We start from the raw sequence: 16,693 nt of genomic DNA, 5'->3' as shown, positions 1-16,693 counted from the left end.
ACCAAATTCCATAGAGAAAGTCAGTGTTTATAAATAAAAGCAGACGGCAGGTTTTGATTCACTACTGCTGACATTAATACATTCAATTTATTGTTATTTGTGACATCTGTGTTTGAAATCTGTCATTCAGATTGTGAAGTGATATAAAGTTGCTAAATGAGGCAGCAGTAGACAAGCAGCTTCCGTGTCCCTGGAATTTGGTGAAGGTAGTGAACTGTTTCCAAACATCAGTTTCCTTTCAGAAACAGTTGTCTTCCAGTGAGATAAAGTGGAAAACAGATTCTTAAGATCTCGTAGACTTTATTCAGTCAACCATTTGTGAATTGGCAAAAAAAAAAAAAAAAAACACTGGCAGTTATGTTTTGAGCGAGAGCGATTCTGACTGTGTCAGTTTCTCATACAACAATATCAAAATATCCCTATAAATTTAACTTGTTGAAACATGGAGGAACACTTTGATAATAAAGTGGATACCACAGAACGTTCAAACATCATAAATGTCTGTTTCTTTCTTGAAACCTGGGAATCCTAATGTTTCTCCTGGATGTGGACCTTTGACCATTAGACATCATTGCCGTGGCTCCACAGTTGTGCCCATGCTTTTCTCTCAGAGCCTCTTTCACTTGCTGGCCATGCATTTCGTGCAGCAGATTTAGGAATCCCAGATACTCGTATGTACTTACGTCCGTCCTCCTCTCTCCTCTAACTTTGCTTTCTTCTAGATCAATTTCAGGTGTAAACCTTCTTTCAGAGAATCAGGCTCGAGGAACATTCGGGAGGTAAGTTCTACTGCCGCTGCTCCAATAGAGATGAGCTACAGTGATTAAATCTAACTTTTTTATTTTATTCCATAGTCATTAATCTTAAAGGTATTATTTATGTGCTTGTATGTGGTCCTGCACTCTTAGAAATAAGGGTCCCAAAAGGGTCCTACAAGGGCTGAGGTTCTACCTGGAACCATTTGCTTCTGAAAAACCCTTTCCTGAATAAAGGGTTATAAAAGGGTTCTTGGTGGAACCCTCCAGGGTTCTACCTGAAGCCAAAAAGGGTTATCCTATGAGGACAAGCCGAAGAACCTTATATGGTTCTACTTTGCACTTTTATGATGCCACTTTTATGATTATTTAAGAGTGTGACATCAACACCAAATATTATTATTTTTAATAATTATACAGTTGTGAAATCAATCTGCATATTCTACAGTATGAGATTTAGAAGATGTTCCATATTATTATTTAAATGTGAAATGTCCATTTTTATTTGTGTAATTGTAACACTCGTAATTTATTTTCCCTTCCTAATGTCACCTTTCAACTTATTCTGCTCGTTTATTACAGGAAAAAGCTTCATGTACAGAAAAAAATATCAAAACAGATGGAGCAAACAGCAAAAATAGAATAGCGTATCAGTGTGGGTTTGAAAATAATAAATAAAATAGACGCCAGGACCTCAGAATGAAGCATGAAATGCATGATTTTGTTTCCAAATGGCTGTGGCAACAAAACAAATACAGTTTTAATAGGTGTCAGTATTTTCATGCACAGTGTGATTTATAACATTCTGCCAGAAATACACACTTTTGTCAAAAATGACAAAAAAGACATTCCAATCTTTTCTGTATTTTTTGTGTCTGTTTCCAGCCTATCATGGTGCGTCATCACTGGGTGCATCGGAGACGGCAAGATGGAAAATGTAGACAGTGTGGAAAGGTGGGTGTTAATTCTAACGGTGGTTTCTATTGACCTGTAATTTTCACCTCATGCATGAGCAGATCCATAGGTCCTGTGTTTGCCATTTAAATAGCACTTAATTGCTGTTCCTCTCAAAATACACCTACAAAGCATCCAGATGCTAAATACAACCCTTTAGTGCCTTGTGCCTCACTTTGTGCCTGGATTACATGCTGTGTAACCAGCAAAATTGCAATTGGACATGACCTAATTCTTCTTTAAAGGACCACTGTGTAGTATTTAGTGGCATCTATTGATGAAGCTGCATTTTTGCCACCAACTTAATATTCATCTTTCTAATTGTGTGTTTGTTGTTGTTTTGTGTTGTTGTGCAGGGCTTCCAGCAGAAGTTTAGTTTCCACAGTAAAGAGATTGTTGCCATCAGCTGCTCCTGGTGCAAACAGGCTGTAAGTAACGCTGCTTTCAAATTGGACACGCAAGCGTGATGTTTAAAATTTGTGAAGTCTGAAGAACACTTTTACGAGGCAATGGCAAAGTGGACAGGAGTAGGCTGCTTATTCCTCAAGTGATAATTAACAAATCCAAAGTCTGTACATGTAAAATTAAATGATAATACTGTGGTTACTTACCATCCACTAAACAAATGAGTTTGTCAAATTTTTAGAAATGTCAGCAAAAGTGTAACATCTCATGAACTTCAAATTATTCCACTTCCCACATGATCTGTGAAGGGGATTTCAAATGGAATGACCCATACACCATACATAAAGCATGTACATAGTCTTATTCCAGTTCTCCCAGAGATGCCAATATGGAAGTAAACATATATTGAATAGCCAAAAAAAATTCAGTTTGAAAGGAAGATTATGGGAATATTAGATTCAGTAACTTCAGTAAACAAATAAAATGTTGAAGTTAATGGTCTTAGTTACTGGTTTTATGACCTCTTCAATGGAATATGATTTGAGATATTGTCATATCGTGATGAGGTGGCTTTTCCTGGTTTTAAAGGCTGTTAAAAACACTGAAAAACACATGGGATTGACAAATTACATTTTAAAAAGTCACTTAATGGTGCTTAAATTTTAAGCCTAATTATTTGTGTTATAGCAGAATTTGACCATATATACAGTATATTCAATGTCAATGTTTCTAGCACAAATAAATGCCCTATCTTTAACATTAAAAATCCAAATAAATAAACCAGGTATTATCTGAAATGAATGTTAATAACTGTATTGTGCATGTGAGCCAGATTATAAAAAGTAGATATTTTATTTGAGTGTATTTACAGTGTATTTTCGCTCATCATCTCAAAAAGATGTTTGCATTTGACCCAAAGTGAATACCAAAAAAGTGTAACACTGCGTTTCTCTCGTCAGTATCACAACAAGGTTTCCTGCTTCATGCTGCAGCAAATTGAGGAGGCTTGTCCAATAGGACCTCATGCCGCCCTCATAGTCCCGCCCACATGGATCATTCGAATCCGACGTCATCAGGTAACGCTGCTTTCAGTCTCTCTGGAACTAGTTTGGTATTATGTAAACCAGAGACAAACATGAATATCTTCTGGTGGACCCTTTTCCACAATGCATATTTTGATGTGTGTTATGAGGAAAAGCACAGGTGTTACTAATCACTAAGGAAAGTCATAATTAATTTGTTACTAACACCTGTGATCTTCCGTCTGTGACCAGTCAATATGTCTGCTGTACAAACGGCCCGCTTAATGGCTTTAAAGAAACTTTTTAAGGATATATTTAAGGACAGAGAAAACTGACATTAAAAGGGTACATCTGTGTCTTGCAGTCATCTATGAAGGCAAGTAAGAAGAAGAAGAGAACGTCGTTTAAGAGGAAAAGCAGCAAAAAAGGAGCAGAGGTCAGTACTGCACTGCTGTGTATACTCTGTGAGGCAGAGCTTGAAAAAAAAATGTCACTGACTGAGTTTATGTGAATATAAAGACTGTTAACATAATTTTTTGATTATACTCATGTGTCGACATGTTACTAAGAGCCGAACAAGTTGTATATCTAATTAGATTTAAAACAAATGATGATAACCTCAAAACACCATTAAAACATTAACTTATCCATATTAAAAGTATGAAAATATGGAGAAGTTGTGTTTGTAAGGATTACATTATAATCTGAATAATTTCTTATTCAGAATAAGGTCAGTAATGAGGGGAATTCATTGTTACGGTATGTTTAATCCCAAAGGAAACATGAAGAGTGAAAATATAATATTTTTTTAGTTCCTCTATTTCGTTTTTTGAAGCTAGCCCGAGGTGATTCGGTGTTACTGGACGACTGTGCTGCAAAAGATGTCAGCAGGTTATTTTCTCTTCTGACAGGAGGGACGACAGTGGAGGCCGTTTATAATCCGACCCATCCCTTCACCTCTGATGAAGCCTTTGCTGGTGTTTGTCAACCCAAAAAGTGGAGGAAACCAGGTAAGTACTTAGCTACTGCTGTAGGACGAGTGAAAAACGTGTGGAAAAACTACCTTAGCATGCTACACATTGATATTATGCAAATGATACATCCTATCCCCTCTGCCATACTAAAATGTAATGTATTTTTCTAGCATTAGCTAGTGTGTTGAACATTTTGTAAAAAAAAAAAAAACGGGTAGCAGAAGTAGTATATTTATAATTCAGGATAATGGTTAGTTCAGGTTAGGTGTTGTAGGTGATGCTAATGCTAACTAGCGTCCTAACTTTTCTAGAATGTTTCCAAACCTCTTATAGGAATTCTTTTTTTTTTTTTTTTAAATTAGACAATTTTATTTTTTGTATTCATTCTCGAATTATTCTAGTCTATTTTAGCAGTGTTAACACTGTTGCTGTCATAATAATGATAATAATAATAGTAGTATAGCGTTGTTATATCTCGCTATACAAGTTAGAAGTTATATCAACTTGTTAGAATGATGTTAAATCAGAATCTGCTTTAATATCCATGCCCAATACATGCAGTGCTTATGGTCTCTTTGACTTTTAATGCCCTAAATATTGTATTTATTTCAAGTGAGACTTGTGATTGAGACCATTAGGAGCATTAGGTGTATATTTGTGTGTTCACTCATTTACTTTCTACTGTAGTTCTCCAGTGTTCTGTTTGTGTCTCTGTCTGACAGGGAACTAAGATCCTGCAGTCATTCCTGTGGTATCTGAACCCCAGACAGGTGTTTGACCTGAGCCAAGGAGGACCAACGGAGGGGTAGGTTACACACACACACGAAACATACAAACATACAACAGATTTATTTGACTCAACCGACCACTGACCAGCATAAATCTTGTAGCTTGGAGCTATATCGTAAAGTCCACAACCTGAGGATCCTGGCATGTGGAGGAGATGGCACTGTGAGGAGTAACACACACACACACACACACAAAATATAAACTGAACATTTCTGTTATTATTATAATAAAAACTATATACGCTATATTAAAAATATCTGGAAAGAGTTTAATATCTTTTCAAATCCAGTGTGTATGGAATTAAAGTGGTGTTAGTACACCAGAAATAATTTAAATTCTTAATTTTTGTTGTAAGATTATGCTTCAATATGTGAGACAAACATGAGTTTCTCCTTTTGGGCTGCTGTGGAAACATGGTGACACAAGGTGGCAGCCTTTGTACAGTGAATAAAGTACACTTACGCTAGGCTTATTCTAAGGCTATGAAAATCAAATTATAATTTTTTTATTTTTACCCTTATTGTTACTCATTGGACCTTTTTAAGCATTTATTATTTTTTAATGAAACAAAATAAATAATTGAATTAGCTGCAACTTAATATTCTTTTACTGTTTTTCCAGTCTTTACTAACAGGAAACTGAAGTTTGTCAACCGTTCACTCTCCTGCACCATCTGGAGAGCATTCAATGACTGAAATGATCAATTAAATATTAAAATAGTTTATGATTCACTCTCGGTTTATCATTGTAGCCCACAGCACATCATGTTGTCTAATGGTGACAAAGACATGGCACCACTGTAACATTTGTGTTTGTTTTTAACAAGGTGGGCTGGATTCTATCTTGTCTCGATGAGCTGGGTTTAAACCCTCAACCTCCTGTTGCTGTGTTACCACTGGGGACAGGAAATGACCTCGCCAGGACCCTCAACTGGGGAGGGGTGTGTACCAAAACTACTAATACTAACAAATACAGCCAGCTAAACTCTATGAGAAGACACAAAGTGCAGTCATCTGCTGTGACACCTGATCCTCAATTCCTTTGCATTTATAACTAAATCCAGAGAAGAAACACCAAATAAAATTGATTTCAGGCTTCTACATTAGATATTAGCACTTAAATATTGCATTCAGTCTCTCTGTCTCTCTGTTCTAGGGCTACACTGATGAACCTCTGTCTAAGATCCTGTCCAATGTAGACGATGGCACTGTTGTCCAGCTCGACAGATGGAATCTGCAGGTTGAACCAAATCTCAGTGCAGGGGCGGAACTGGATGAGCAGCAATCTGATAAGGTCAGTGTACATGTGGTGCCTGCATTAAAGGCAGCGTGTGCATTAAGTCTGAGCTGACCTGTGAGTCTGTGGACACGTCATTCCTTATCTAACCGTCTCATCAACCCTTCAAACTAAAGGCCAATTCATATTCTCCACCAGTCTGCAGAGGTCTGCTTTGGTTCTCTCAAAGTAAAAGTCAACATTTATCCATGTATGGTATGTGCAGTCACCCACATGCAGACATGTAATGCAAAAAGTATGGAGACGCTTTTAATTGACAGTTCAGTGTTGTTTTTATGAGGCTCATAGTCAGCACTACCTCAACGTTGTGCATCCCCTGCTGTCTCAATGCACAGAGAACCATGATGCTCACTGTGAAAACATTGGGAACATAAGGAAAAACACTTTTCGCTACTTCAGAAGGCTTTATCTTGTTATTAGACAGCCTTTACCGACTGGAAACAAAGATTTTTAAACCGCACTCTCCCTTTACCAAAGTCCATAGAGAAAATGTGTGATTTTATATCACAGCACACAGAAGGTGTTCACTAAGTTCAAATGTGTTATCTTGTGATTTTGGTGTTTATACATTTTTTGGGGGGATTTGCTTAGGTGACTAAATTACTAAACAAGACAGAACAGACCAGCAATTCTGGTGAACTGAACTGAACTGCAAGCTGAAATTGAGAGGGTGTACAGACTTAACAGAACATATTCTTCAATTATCATTTTAGACTTAATCAAGTGTAGATTTTATCAGGTGATCCTTTTTTTAAGTGGCTAAAAAATCAGTAATTTTATCAGTGAGAGTGAAAGTCCCAGTCCCAGGCTGGCTTGGCAGAGGCATGTCAATGTTAATGATGTGTCAGTATCCTCATGCCCCTTAAAAAAGACCTGAACTCCCCCATGAAGTGCAGAAGTTGACTGTTCAGCAGCTAATCAATCCTCTTTCCATCCAGCTCTTTAAAAACTCTGAGAAGCTATCAGGATTTAAATATTCACACTCCTCAGATGTTGACTTGTAAGGATTTATTTTCACAGAACTGAATGGTGTTTATAAAAAAAAATGTGTCCATTCTCTTCTATAGAAGTTGCTCACTGGGCACATATGCCAACAATCCTCTATTGAGGGGATTTGCAGTATTGTTCTACAGCAGTAGAGCTTGTCGTGGGCTGCCGCCAGCTTCCTGTTGGCTCCCCTCACACTTGAATGTGAAAGCTGTATTTTTAAAACTGCTCTTGTGGAAGAAAATTCAACTGTATGGAAGTTGCAGTGGCATCAGCAAGTTGTTTTTTTCTCTTGACAAGCAGTTTTGACAGTAACAAGATGCTTAACATAGATGTTGCATGTGTATATGTGTGTGTTGTGTGTGTGTGTGTGTACATCTCTCACAGCTTCCTCTAGATGTTTTCAACAATTACTTCAGTCTTGGATTTGATGCCCATGTGACCTTGGAGTTCCATGAATCTCGAGGTACATCCACACTCATGATCAGTACATATCGTAAACAAATATTATATTACCCAATGTGCAGATTATTGGAAGAAAAAGTCATGTTTTGCTCTGATTCAGTGATTCTCTCTCTTTCTCTGTTTTAGAGGCCAACCCAGAGAAGTTTAACAGTCGTTTTAGAAATAAGATGTTCTATGCTGGGGTGAGTTCACCTCCATATTAAAGTTTTTTTTTTTGTTTTTTTTTGTGTGTGTGTGTAGTAAACACAATGTGAATCGGGAGAGGATGTAGAGTAGAAACTAAATGCTGAAGTTTATTGACAGTTGTAGTTTTAGAACACACTCTGACTTGGCTGGAGGCAGTGGAAGACTGCTCCATCCAACTGTGGCTGTATTTTAATGATGATGCCTGTCTGACTCTTTCTCTTCCTCTATCCCTCTCTCTCTCTCTGTCTGTCTGCTTGTCCCTCTATCTGTCTCTCACACAGACAGCCTTCTCAGATTTCTTGATGGGAAGCTCCAAAGACCTGTCTAAGCACATCAAAGTGGTGGTAAGTTGCTGTCAATCAAATAAATAGCTGTCAGTCATTCATGTGAAAACACAGACTCATTTCCTCGCCGCTCTCTCGTCTTTCTCTCTCTTTTTGTCTGTGTCTCCCTCATCGTCTCTCACTCTCTCTTTGTGTCACCATATCACTCTCACTTCCCCCCTCTCTGTCTGTCTGTCCACAGTGTGATGGGACAGATTTAACATCGAAGGTTCAGGACTTGAAGCTGCAGTGTCTGGTCTTCCTCAACATCCCCAGGTCAGTTGCACTTAGTCTTTCCTGGAGCAGTCTCCTGTTCCTGTGTGCTGTTATGTCACTGTGTATCACCAAAAGTATTATTTTTGAATTGTTCTGGCTGAACTGTCAGCTCTAAAATATATGTATCTCTTCTACCATCTGCTCTCCACATTTCCTCTTACATTCAAGCACCTCTCACACCTACTCTTCTCTGTATAATTTTAACTTGAAAATATCTCATCAATTTTCAAATATCCAGACTTTTAATCCGTTATTTAATCAAAACTGTGAAATTACATTTTAAAAGAGCTGTTGTGCTCCTGTGAGGCTTCTGGGATCCTGCATTTATCACTCTATTCATCATTTGGATAAATATGTCAACAATAAATATTCAATTGTATCTTCCATGAATAATTTAAGACAGATAACTGTATACTAAATATGGTATAGGCGATGCCTTAGTTTTAAAATCATAGTAGTCTATCTTTTTATCAGGCAATTACACAACGTGACATGGAGGCTCACTTTTACTGATAACCTGCTGAAGTCTAGGATAATGATGACACACACCAAAGTCTATTGAGGAATTCTGTGTTTTTAGCTGACTGGGATATTGTAAGTTGCTCGTCTCCTGCTTCCACATTTGATAGGTTTGTGTAGATGGACAATTCTGATGGATTGGTGTAGATGTACTTTGGTGTGTGGTGTGAACCCAGGTTTCCTGTCAGAAAGGATAAAGCAGCAAAATTAAGCCACCGCAGGGGTAGATTCTATTGGGTGGGCCTTTAGTTTAGTGGAAAAAAGTAGTTTTTCCTTGCAGCCATGTTTTTAGTGTGTTTCTGTAGCTCATAAAACTACATGAAGCAAAACAAAAAACCCTGAAATATTACTTAACGATACATGTATAAGATGTAAGATTTACATTTTACTGCAATGAGCTGGTCAGTTTGAACTCTGCTCTCACACATTATTTGGCAGAATGGCTGCAACTCTTTGCATGTTCTCCCTGTGTGTGCGTGGGTTTTCTCCGGGTTCTCCGGCTTCCTCTCAAAGTCCAAAAACATGCAGATTTGGGTATTATGTGAATTGGTCACTCTTAATTGACCATAGGTGTGAGATTGTGAGTGAGTGAGTGAATGGTTGTTTGTCTCTATAAGTGGACCTGCTATGGACTGGTGAACTGTGTGGTGAACCGGGGTACACCCTCCTATCGCCCTATGTCAGCTGAGATAGGCACAGCACCACACGCGACCCTCCGTTGGAGGATAAAGCGGTAGATAATGGATGGATTGATGGATGGATGAGCTGCAACTCTTCTTAAAGTATAAAAGAATAAGTAACATAGATCATGCAAAAGAGGAGTTAAAACATTCACTGTGAAGCTCTCAAAGACTGAATATGTTTCACTAAAGCTTTAGTTTTCTGTCTGCTGTTGAAATATGTTTTGTTGCACAGATGGCGATGATTATGATAATTACACTAAATGTTGCTGTGTGTGTGGGAGCACTGACACCTGTATGTGTATGTGTGTGTGTTCAGGTACTGTGCAGGCACTACACCTTGGGGTAATCCCAGCGAGCACCATGACTTTGAACCTCAACGCCACGATGATGGATACATCGAGGTCATTGGATTCACAATGACTTCTTTGGTATGTAGCTCTCACTGTGACCTGGTAGCCATGGTAACCAGTAACCAAGTAAAATGGACAAATACTAAGCACTTAATGTGTTGAAATAAAAAAAGATTATTTTGTATTCTCTCGCACAAGAATGTGTTTCTGAAGCCCAAAACAAAGTCACATTTCTTGTGCAGCAGATGGTCAGAGTAGTGTTTGAGGAGAAAGAACAACATCAAGGTTTTTTAATACCTCAAGATTTACCCTTCAGAAAAAAACAGATGCTGAGCTCCTGAAAGTCATGATGACACTGAGATGGAACATCTTTAAGAAACTTGTGATTTGAATCCACTATTGTAAATGAAAGCATTGAGGTTATAAAAAGTGTAGGAGGATTCAGTGTCTCATGTGAAAAGGCACAGTGTATTGTGATGAACAATTGCTCAGACTGTGTGTGTATGTGTGTGCGTGCAGGCTACTCTCCAGGTCGGCGGTCATGGCGAGCGGTTGAACCAGTGTCGAGAAGTCACCCTCACCACAACTAAACCTCTCCCAGTCCAGGTACATGTCATCACTGGAGCATCGTCATCATGTTATAATATACCTGAAGCTTCTGCTGATTTCTTTTCTCGCTTTTACATCTCAATCACTTTTAGCAGCTGTAACAAATGTGACACATTGTTGTGTTGATGATGAATGAAATAATATGGATGAATAATGCATTGGTTGACTTGTTGTTAGATTGTTTGACTGCATAATTATTGACAAACAATTGGTTAACTGGTTTGTTTGGCTAAATGTTAGGTTCGGAACGGTTGAGTAACTAATTGAGCGACTGGTTAGTCAACTTGTTGGTTGGTTGATTGTTTAACAAGCGTGCTTGTTTAAATAGTACGTCAGCATTTGGTTGCTTGATAGGTTGGTTTGTGTTGTTGTTAGGTGGATGGTGAACCGTGTAGACTTGCTCCCTCTGTCATCCAAATCAGCCTCAGAAACCAGGCCAACATGGTTCAAAAAACCAAACGACGGACCTCACTACCACACCTCAACGAGTGAGTAGTAACCACACACACACACACACACACACACACACACACACACACACACACACACACACACACACACACACACACACACACACACACTAAGACATAATGCATTCACTAGCCCATTACCAAAACCAAAAGTCTAACCCTAACCCTTAATCTAACACAAACCTTAACCCAAGTCTAACTCTGAAAAGCCCTTTAAAGTTGTGAGTACCAGCCACATCTCCACTTTCCCATAATGTCCTGGCTCCTGTCCTTGGTCCTCATGAAGATATACATTCAAGCACACACAGCCAAAAATAAGCCCCATGGTCAGAAGCATTATGGTGTGTAACTTGTTGTTAAAAGTGATGTATTTCTGTGTCTGTCTCAGTCAGCAGCCAGTCCCAGAGAGACTGAGGATCCGAGTGAGCAGGATCAGTATGACTGATTACGAGGCTCTGCACTATGACAAGGACAAACTACGGCAAGCATGTAAGGACACACACACATTCACTTACACTCGTGTACGCAGTGGGGGTTATCACATTTTCAAAAACTCATCATGGCATATGTCATGTGGAGTCGGGGTGGGAATTGCAGCATGACTCTTAATATGATACACAAAACCACAAAAACATGCATTGATTCTGAACTTAACATTATGTTCCTTTAACAATATATCAGAATTTTGAAGAGCAATGTTTAGAGAGTTAAAGGTCACATAGAGTGGTCCTGTTGCACATGTATGTTAGTTATGGAGGTCTACTTACATACATTAACTTGTTTTTATGGTCAAAAACCTCCTAGTTGCTGTAAATGAGCCGATATAAATCCTCTTTTCTGACGGTGTTTCCCAGCCGGAAGTCACGGAAGTGACATATCAGCACACCCGCTCTCAGAAGTCCAGCTCCCCCCTATGGAACGGTTGATGCACTGCTACTCATTATCAAAACATTGTTTTAACAATCTTTAAAAATAGCTTCGTCACGACTCCCCGCCGCAGTCCCTTTTATGACTTTGACCCGGAGTCAGACCCAGAGTCAGAAGACACGGTCGCTCGTGAAACACCTCCACAACAGACGTTATTCTTATTCTGCGGTTCAATGTACGCAACCGGATGTGCCCAGACTAGTGCCCGGAGCAGGACGATCGGCTGTTCTGGAGAACCGGTGTTTATCTAACTATAACGGGATTTTCAGAGATCTCGCTGAGCCCAAGATTACAATAAAACACAGCGTTCTCAGCAATGGCTGAACCGTTTGTTACGAAACTTCAGGGCTTCATAAAAAAGGTAATGACGCAGATACACACTACAATACAGCGTTGATTGGAACTTCCGGTCTAGTTCCGCTTTAATTTAGTTATGATGCGTCACAAAAATATTTTATTAGATATGATTAAATCATTTTTATTTGTTATGATTAAATGGTAAGAACGTATAATAACTGCCTAAAAGTAGAGACACAAAATATTTCAATAATATGCTGGCTTTGGTATCAGCAAAGGAGTTGTGGCCTTTAAACGGAGGACCATTTGGAGATAAACATTCTCAGAAGCTGTGAGATGTCTATCACTGTCACTCTGTACTATGACTTCTTTTTTTCCTTTCGTCAGAAAAAGTTTTAATCGATAATACTGTGCAAAAGTCTCAGGGCACCACCAGCATTGTGTCAAATTCTGCATTTGAAGTGGAATGATGTGACTGAAAGTCTCATATTATTATTATTATTATTATTATTATTATCAAGCTGTCAATGAGTTTAACTTATGCTTAAGCATGTCTTGAATAAACCTGGTGTAATCAGTATCATTAATTATAGTTTCAACTCTAGGTTTAAGAGAAGCAATGTCACACTAAATACTTAACTCTTTAACCTGTAGACGGAGTTTTCTTGTGTTATTTTAAAACTGCATACATGTTTCCTGTATTTTTGAGATGATAATAATAATAAAAAAATACAGTATGGTCATTATAGCACTGCCAGAACAGCAAAACTAACAGTGCCCTTTGCACAGTATTGCATTTTCTTCATGAAATCTGTTGCATCAGACCATATATTTCCACATGTGGTTGCTTGTTGCTGGTCAGTGTGTGACCACAGATTCAGACAGGACTGTGAAGCTTCAGATTAAAGTGGGAGTCAAACAGCTCTATGATTAGAGGGTGGGGCCTTGACATGAAGGTCAACAAGATCAATCTTTAGCTGCCTGTCCATCCTCCGCACTCTCTCTCTCTCACACACAAATACAAATGGAGCAGGGTTTGTATCGCGGCTGTTTGAAGAATATTGAAGGAGAAGGCTTTGCCTGTCAATGCAGATTAATTCAAATGGCTTTATTGGCATTAACAAAAATCATGTTGTTGCCAAATTACAACACATTCACACACACACACGCCAGTTCAGAGTGTCGACACAGGGTGGCACTGTTACGTTTCCCTACACTGTGCACAGCTTGTTTTGTAATCCTGTTAAAGTCAACATGGTTCTTTTTGTTTCCCTGCTTTGCATTTCATGTATCATGGGACTTCAGCCTATGTTATCTGTGTTAGAAATATATACAGCACATAAAGATGCACACCTACATCAGCTAATCCATATTAATAAATACAACATTTACTTTAAGTTTCATCCAAAAAGGTTTGTTCTGATTCGTTTTAAATGGTCCTTTGTTCTCACTGTGTTGTTGTTGTTGTTTTTTTTTCATTATGCAAATCAATCACGGCTCTCAACTTGTGGAAGTGTGGCACTCTGGGAGATGTTGGATGGTAAAAATATGTCTCGTACGTCCCCCTGAGGCACAGTGGTTATATCTTCTCAAAGCCATTTCTCACTGAGGCGCTGCACTCCATCACGAACATGGAAAGAACAGAGAGACTGTTTAAAATAGATTTAAATTGACCTTTAATAAGTACAGTTTCTGTATTGCATTAGAAAAATGATCATGTAATAGGTTGATTAAAACTTCAGCTCAGATTACTATAATGCAGGATAAATAACACAAGATAAATGACTTGTCTTGCCAGAACAACCAGGTGGCAACAAAATAATACTTTGATGGGGTTCAGTGAAATAAATATAGCATTTTTTTGGCCAGATAAAGTAGCAAACATATTCTAAAGATGCTGTAGATTTAATTTAGTGTAGATTTTATAAGGTGAATATTTTGTGAAGTAGTTAAAATCAATGTTTTTCCTTTGTTCCCACGCTATGTTATAAGATAATCCTTTGTACTAGGTCACGGCTGTAGAGAAGAATATCATCCATGTATCGCATGCAATTCTTACTGATTAGATGTTTGTCAAATTCCAATGAAGACTTAAGAGTCCATAGAGGTGGTGCCTTTGGTTTTACCTGCACACTTGTCTGCAGTGTTATCATAATAGCAGAAGCAATTTTGTTTTTGTGGATTTTTATCTGCCTCATGAAAGAGCACCTGTTGGTTCAGCTGGATCGGTGCAGCGCTCTCTGTCTCTCTATTAAAAATGAAGGAGGTTATCACAGAGGGCTGTAGCACAAGACTGCAATATAGGTATATAGGACTGATTTTAAAGATTTATGTTAGGGGAAGTTCCCTTTTGCTTACTCCCAGCGGAGCCTCTGCTTCCCTCACAAAGGTTTTTATTATCAATGAGGTGTTTGTGTGTGGGCTTAGGATCCCTTTGCTCGGTTTGACAGCTCCTCAGCGTGATGTTCAGCCAGCAGCGATGCGTTGGTGCAGTGGGCGGCCGTGTGGCCCGCTCTTCCTCAGGGACTGCTCTCTATTGTTCCAGCAAACTACGTTGGCTCGGTGATGACAAGCCAGCTTAGTCGTGCTCATTTGGGGAAATAAAAGATCTAGATGCAGAACGTCAGCTTTGGCAGCTCCAGAGCTGGACCGAGGTTCAACCGCTGCATCTCATCAGTGAAAAGGAAGACACATTTATACGTTCTTTTTTTGTTTCCTGGCAGCAATGATGGCCCACGCTTGGCAATGTAGATGTCTTTGTTAGACATGTGTTGATAGGAACTAGCCGATCACCGTGAGCTGCTTCACTAGCATCAGAAAACAGGTGCTGACCAATCATGGACCTTTAGCACAGCAGCCATTTGGTCATAATGGGAACAATTTCAGGTGTAAATAGTTCAATTAGTGTTGCCGTTTAGCTTCTTCAGTTACATGCTGGTTCGGCATTGTGTTCAGTAACACTTGTGCTTTTCCTGCTGAAACATGTCAAAATGGCTGTGGTACTGTATGAAGGGATTATTGTTGAAGTTGCTCACTTGTGTCTCTTTCCATGGTGATAGAAGCCATGACCGCATCTACGGTGTTTCCTAGAGTGGGCTCCAAAGCTACAGCAATAATATTAGAGAACATTAAACCCCCATTGATTTGTAATTTGTGAAAAACGCATGCTCTGACTAATTTGTTTATTCAGGCTGCTGAAGAAAAGGCAGATCTCCATAAAGCCATATAACATATGAAAGGCTTAGTTTAATGCTACAAAAAACAAATTATTAATATTTTTAATTTTACAAACATACTTATGATTAGTACGTTCCAGTTCTGCCTATAAACACCCCTAAATGTTAGTCACTAAACCTTTAACATGTAACAAATAGGCAATAATTTGTAATATTGTACCAGTGGCTGCTGATAAGAGTACAAAAACTACTGGTCTCAAAAAGTTCCTTGAGAACACATTTCATGCAGATCAGATCTGACAACACATTCAGGAATCATTGGGTGTGTTGTCATTGTCCACATGTGATTGCACAGTTGTCAACATCAGCTCTGAAACAGGTCTCTCACACTCAGAATACCCGTAACTGGTTTCACAAAAAAACAGTGAATTAATTAATAACTACAGCTGTGTTTTAGTGTCCTCATACACAAAAACAGGTTCTATTCGACAGTATTTGTTTATTTATGGTCCCCGGTGCCTTTAGTGCTGCTGGCTATTTAATTACATCTCAAATCCTGTGTCCTCACTAGAGCTGGCAGTACTCACAGAATCCTGGGGGCTGGACCGTATGAAGTCAAAGTGCTGCTGGATAATTGTCTTGTTCCTCTGTATCTCCAGCGATTCCTCTGGGCCTGATCGTGGTTCCTGGCGACAGTGACTTGGAGACCTGCCGAGAACACATCCAGCGTCTGCAGGAGGTAAGACAAAGAGGGGGGAGAGGGAGGGAGAGGCGTAGAGATGAAATGGAAAGGTTATGGTTCTGTGTCACATAAAAGAAAAGGGGCTAAAATGACTGTGACACAAAGTAAGAGGAAAAATAGAGGAAGCAGAAAAATCAATGTAATGTGAAGTACAGCTAATGAAGCTGTGTGAGTGCTTTTGTGTTCCCTAAAATGTCTTAATATCCAGACTACTCTACTTTCTACCCTTCCTACACTGCCGTCTTCCTCTCTAGGACTTCTGCTCTGTCCATCCCCCCTTTAGATGCTTGGGACTGCAGGTTGGTAGTTGGATGTTGGGAGTCTGCAGTGTGGTATTTGTTTGGCTCAGAGGCACATGGGAAACTAACAGCGACCACTTTCACATGATTTACAGTCAGTAAAACAAGATATTAAAGGGATATCTGAGTGATGTTTCATGCTCTACTGGCTCACCTAATATATGTACTCTTTCTTTATTCTACAATATT

The 16,693-nt window shown here is 39.0% G+C and overlaps 1 protein-coding gene across 8 annotated transcripts in view; it reads left to right on the top strand.

Annotated features, from left to right (window-relative positions):
* LOC310937596 (diacylglycerol kinase zeta-like) overlaps positions 1 to 16,693 on the top strand; it is a 114,159-nt gene that overhangs the window by 62,601 nt on the left and 34,865 nt on the right. For 6 of the 8 annotated variants that reach the window (XR_014593020.1, XM_083901894.1, XM_083901896.1 and 3 more), the window contains 20 exons: positions 723 to 779; positions 1,641 to 1,709; positions 2,066 to 2,137; positions 3,074 to 3,190; positions 3,501 to 3,572; positions 4,048 to 4,146; positions 4,833 to 4,915; positions 5,001 to 5,061; positions 5,726 to 5,839; positions 6,055 to 6,192; positions 7,570 to 7,648; positions 7,774 to 7,829; positions 8,115 to 8,177; positions 8,359 to 8,432; positions 9,951 to 10,062; positions 10,504 to 10,590; positions 10,969 to 11,081; positions 11,452 to 11,552; positions 16,123 to 16,202; positions 16,460 to 16,504. Coding sequence is in view for 6 of the 8 variants with exons in the window: in XM_083901894.1 (XP_083758020.1) it covers positions 723 to 779; positions 1,641 to 1,709; positions 2,066 to 2,137; positions 3,074 to 3,190; positions 3,501 to 3,572; positions 4,048 to 4,146; positions 4,833 to 4,915; positions 5,001 to 5,061; positions 5,726 to 5,839; positions 6,055 to 6,192; positions 7,570 to 7,648; positions 7,774 to 7,829; positions 8,115 to 8,177; positions 8,359 to 8,432; positions 9,951 to 10,062; positions 10,504 to 10,590; positions 10,969 to 11,081; positions 11,452 to 11,552; positions 16,123 to 16,202; positions 16,460 to 16,504 (1,692 nt within the window). In the remaining 2 variants the exon portion in view is untranslated. Of the gene's footprint in view, positions 1 to 722; positions 780 to 1,640; positions 1,710 to 2,065; positions 2,138 to 3,073; positions 3,191 to 3,500; positions 3,573 to 4,047; positions 4,147 to 4,832; positions 4,916 to 5,000; positions 5,062 to 5,725; positions 5,840 to 6,054; positions 6,193 to 7,569; positions 7,649 to 7,773; positions 7,830 to 8,114; positions 8,178 to 8,358; positions 8,433 to 9,950; positions 10,063 to 10,503; positions 10,591 to 10,968; positions 11,082 to 11,451; positions 11,553 to 16,122; positions 16,203 to 16,459; positions 16,505 to 16,693 lie in introns of those variants that run through there. The other 2 variants (XR_014593021.1, XM_083901893.1) reach the window with 2 other exon arrangements.

The sequence above is a fragment of the Microchirus variegatus genome (genome assembly GCF_963457635.1).
Source record: "Microchirus variegatus genome assembly, chromosome: 1".
Classification (NCBI taxonomy): Eukaryota; Metazoa; Chordata; class Actinopteri; order Pleuronectiformes; family Soleidae; genus Microchirus; species Microchirus variegatus.
The sequence above is the reverse complement of the archived record's forward strand: the minus strand, read 5'-3'. Positions and strand labels throughout refer to the sequence as shown.